A 3,880-nucleotide genomic window follows, 5' to 3' on the forward strand; every position below is an offset into this window, starting at 1 on the left:
TTCAAAATTGTAAAAACTGTATATTTATAAAGTATACGGTGGGCATTCGTTGGTGCAAATCGAACTAATTACAAGTGCTATAAATACAAACGGTTTGCGCCCAGTATGCTGAGATCGAGAGTGCTTGGTCCCCGCATAGCCTTTGCCCACTGTTGCAATGTGTAATTAGAAATTACTATAAATAAATTACAATCGACTGCGGGAGTTGAATTTCAAAAGAAAGATCTACAAGGCACTAGAGAGATGGTGGCCAAAAACAAGGGCACAGCAGTAGAAGCTGGCGGTACTAACAGATCAATCCATGTTCATTCGTACCTGACCGTGGCACAAACATTACTAAGAGTCGGGAGATCCAGCATGCAGAGGAAAGCGCCGGTAACTCCACACAGGCAAGTGCACGTATCCCAGCAAATGCTGCTGCCCTGGGTCATGCGTATACGGGTGTGCTGCTTGGGTGTTGGGTGCTCACACACTCCAGCCGCCATCGATCACCATCTCCTGGCCAGTGACAAATGCACTCTGCACACACACACCAACGACGACGACACCCACACACCAACACACACATACATACACCACGCCCACAAGCACACCCACACACCATTTGACGTCCATCGCCAGAGGCGATGCTACAGCAAAAGCCATAGCAACCTGCGCTGAGATGGCACCATTCAACAGCTTGCAAGGCTGAAGAATTGACCGCCACTATTCAGCCTGGTCTACACCACACAGCTATTCGGAAGTGGATTGTCCTGGCCTGTGAATCACTAGTTACCCGGTAATGGTCTTTCATTCATTTTTTCCCGCACACACATCACACCACATACTCAGCAGTGGACACACTCGGCTATGCTCTGCTTTCCTTGTATCAGCTGTTTCCATCAACAATCACGTCGTCAAAGCTTTCTGGCTGGCGTCTAAGCCATTTCCAGAAACGTTTTGAAAGGCTCTCAAGGATCTCGATGGCAGCCCTATCAAGACCACCGTTTCGAAGACATTCAGCGCGCCTCTCAACATGCAGAATGGCAGGGGGAACAGCAGGGAGAAATTTGAGGCTGCTGTTCGGTAATGCTGCATGTGTGCGGAAGTACAAGGCAAGCGAGCAATGCCCCCAGACAGGACACCCCTGCTGAGTGGCTCTCTGCTCAAGGCGATAGACAGTGTCACCGGACCAGTGCTGAAAATCCAAACAACAACGGTTTCAAAGCAAACACTGGCCTGTGGAACCGGCTCAAAAGCCGCCGTGGGATCAATCTGAAAGCAGTGACGGGGAGAAGTGGGCAAACACGAGACATGTTGACCCGCGGCAGGAGACAGTGCTCCAGGATATCCTTACGCACAACAAGCTAGCCGCGGGATATATTCAACACAGACGAAACACTCCTTTTTCCGCACGCCGCTACCCTGTAATATAGTTCCTGATTCATCTTTTTATCTTAACTGACACTGACACATCAACTAACCTCATCGGACGCAAGATAAACACAGAGAGCGGCCACTTCTTCTGGCTTGCCCAGGCGGCCAATCTTCTGACGGGCTACAAATGCAGCATACGCCTGGGCAGAAAGTACAAGAACCAAGGGATACAATGAAGAAAAGAGTCCATTACACTAGAGCTGGCCAGTCACGATTCTGAGCTCTAGTGATGAGGCCTAACAAGGTCAAAACATCTAGCTGTGCGGGGAGAATGAGTACTGGAAGAGTTAAATCTCCGATGGGGCACAAAGAGAAGACGGGTGTGTGATGGCTGGGTCGTTAAACTGTGTGCCTGCAAAGTGGGAAAAATATGCAAAATCGTGTAACTTTAGACTCGTCACACTTTCGTAACTCCGTCAAACACAGGTCAATTGCGACAGTCGATGCACCGCTGGAAAGGTCTTAATTTACAGGCACAGATAGCACCTATACATGTAAATGGCCACAGAGGGACTACGGTACAATCATACCTTCTCAAAATCACCCTGGGCGCGCATGCGGTCCTCCAATGAAGGTGTGTGGATGGTACCTGGACAGAAAAAAACAACAGACAAAAAGCCAAGCTTCTCCTCCTCATTCCAATACTGGAGACAATAGAAACTAAAGCCCTGTACTAGCAGTGTTATGAAAGAATGCTTTACCAGTCCAACGTATGGGGATAGAAGGGGGGGGGGGTATCTTTTTGCATTCTTTCCTATTGTGCATTTAAAATTAATACTTTTCATCTTGCTCCCAGAAATACAATGCGTATGCACAATGTCTCAATATGCGCAATGTTCTAGACTGGCAAGCAGTTTGTTAAAGCATGCACCTGCAGTGAAATATGAATCAGTCTCCTCCTCCCTGCATCTGCTAACTAGTGACATCACAACACACTATCGTCCTCACTGACCTGGACACACGGAGTTGCAGCGAATGCCTTTCTCAACGAAGTCGGCCGCAATGGCCTTAGTCAGGCCAATCACGGCTGCCTTGGTTGCTCCGTAGGCGCATCGGTTAGGGGCACCTTGCAAGCGACAACATATCAATTGCATGTAGTGAACGCCTCTACGCTACAACACAACATCCTGAGAATTCAAGCTGCTAAGTAAAGCTAGTCTTGTACAAACGACTATTACTATGTAGCAAAGACACATTGCATCACAAAGCAACGCATTGATGTCGCAGAAACTGACCGTCCTGTTTCTGCGACGGGCACAGACCCCCCCCCCCCCCCCCCCCCCAAGACAGACAGACCTCAGAGGGTATGTTACGTACAAAGGCAGGTATCACATAAGTGTAATATCTCTAGCAATCCACCCCCGCTACAATGCTGTTTGCCGATCCTTGGACGCTATACCAAAACCCCTGAAAAACAGACCACTACAGACTGAGCACTAGTACCACTATCCCATTGTACCATACCTTTGATGCTGGATGCAACAGATGCCATGTTGATAATGGAGCCACGCACGCCTGACTCAGACTGATCCTGCTTCAACATCTGTAGCACAACAGGTAATATCGTTTCGCATTACAGTCCTTCCATTGGGAACTGGCACCCTATCTTCTAATTTTTTTTAAATTTATATCTCAGTAGATGCAATTACCAACTGAATACTAGTAGTAATTTTCTTTACACAGACCCATGCATCCTATTAACTTTCCTGATGGAATTCCCATTAAAAAGAAAGTTGAATTGTGTAAAATAGGAAGGACGTGACTGGTAGTATAGATGGCTAGATGGACAACCAGGCAGACACAGAAAGACAAACAGATAGACAGGGTGTATGTGTGTGTGTGTGTGTGAGAGAGAGAGAGAGTGTGTGTGTGTGAGAGAGAAAGAGAGAGAGAGAGAGAGAGAGAGAGAGAGAGAGAGAGAGAGAGAGAGAGAGAGAGAGAGAGAGAGAGAGAGAGAGAGAGAGAGAGAGTGAATCAATGCACAGCCCCCCCCCCCCCCCACACACACACACAAGTACCCACACACACCAACCAACCTTGGAAATGACAGCGGTACATGTGCGATACATGCTCTTCACGTTGATGTTGAATGATCGGTCCCAGTCAGCCTCAGTGCAGTCAAGTAGTGTTCCATTGGCAACATATCTAGACAAGAAAGTAACAGATAGACACACAAACACACATACACACACACACACACAACATCACACAGCACACGAGCGACATTGCTTGACAACACAGCATATACCTAAAATCTGATTGTTTTTAGTCAAGGACTGTACCTCTGCCACACCACACCAAGGATTTCATCACACCAGGGATTTCATGAGTGTTATGTCTGGTGGTGGTGGTGTTGTTGTTGGTGGTGGTGGTGTTGTTGTTGTTGTTGTTGTTGGTGGTGGTGGTGGTGGGTTAACCAATAACGTAGAAAGTAGAGGACATCTATCCCCAGTGGATTATCAAA

General features: G+C 47.6%; 1 protein-coding gene across 1 annotated transcript in view; it reads right to left on the bottom strand.

The window, feature by feature from the left end:
• Positions 1 to 3,880, bottom strand: part of LOC135822496 (dehydrogenase/reductase SDR family member 6-like) — an 8,083-nt gene continuing 4,203 nt past the window's right edge. The window contains exons 4-9 of the mRNA XM_065335276.1: positions 3,453 to 3,561; positions 2,881 to 2,959; positions 2,369 to 2,482; positions 1,947 to 2,005; positions 1,464 to 1,556; positions 1 to 519 (exon numbers count right to left, since the gene is read on the bottom strand). Coding sequence (XP_065191348.1) covers positions 466 to 519; positions 1,464 to 1,556; positions 1,947 to 2,005; positions 2,369 to 2,482; positions 2,881 to 2,959; positions 3,453 to 3,561 — 508 coding nt within the window. The 3' untranslated portion in view covers positions 1 to 465. The remainder of the gene's footprint in view (positions 520 to 1,463; positions 1,557 to 1,946; positions 2,006 to 2,368; positions 2,483 to 2,880; positions 2,960 to 3,452; positions 3,562 to 3,880) is intronic.

This window comes from Sycon ciliatum, chromosome 8 (genome assembly GCF_964019385.1).
Source record: "Sycon ciliatum chromosome 8, ocSycCili1.1, whole genome shotgun sequence".
Classification (NCBI taxonomy): Eukaryota; Metazoa; Porifera; class Calcarea; order Leucosolenida; family Sycettidae; genus Sycon; species Sycon ciliatum.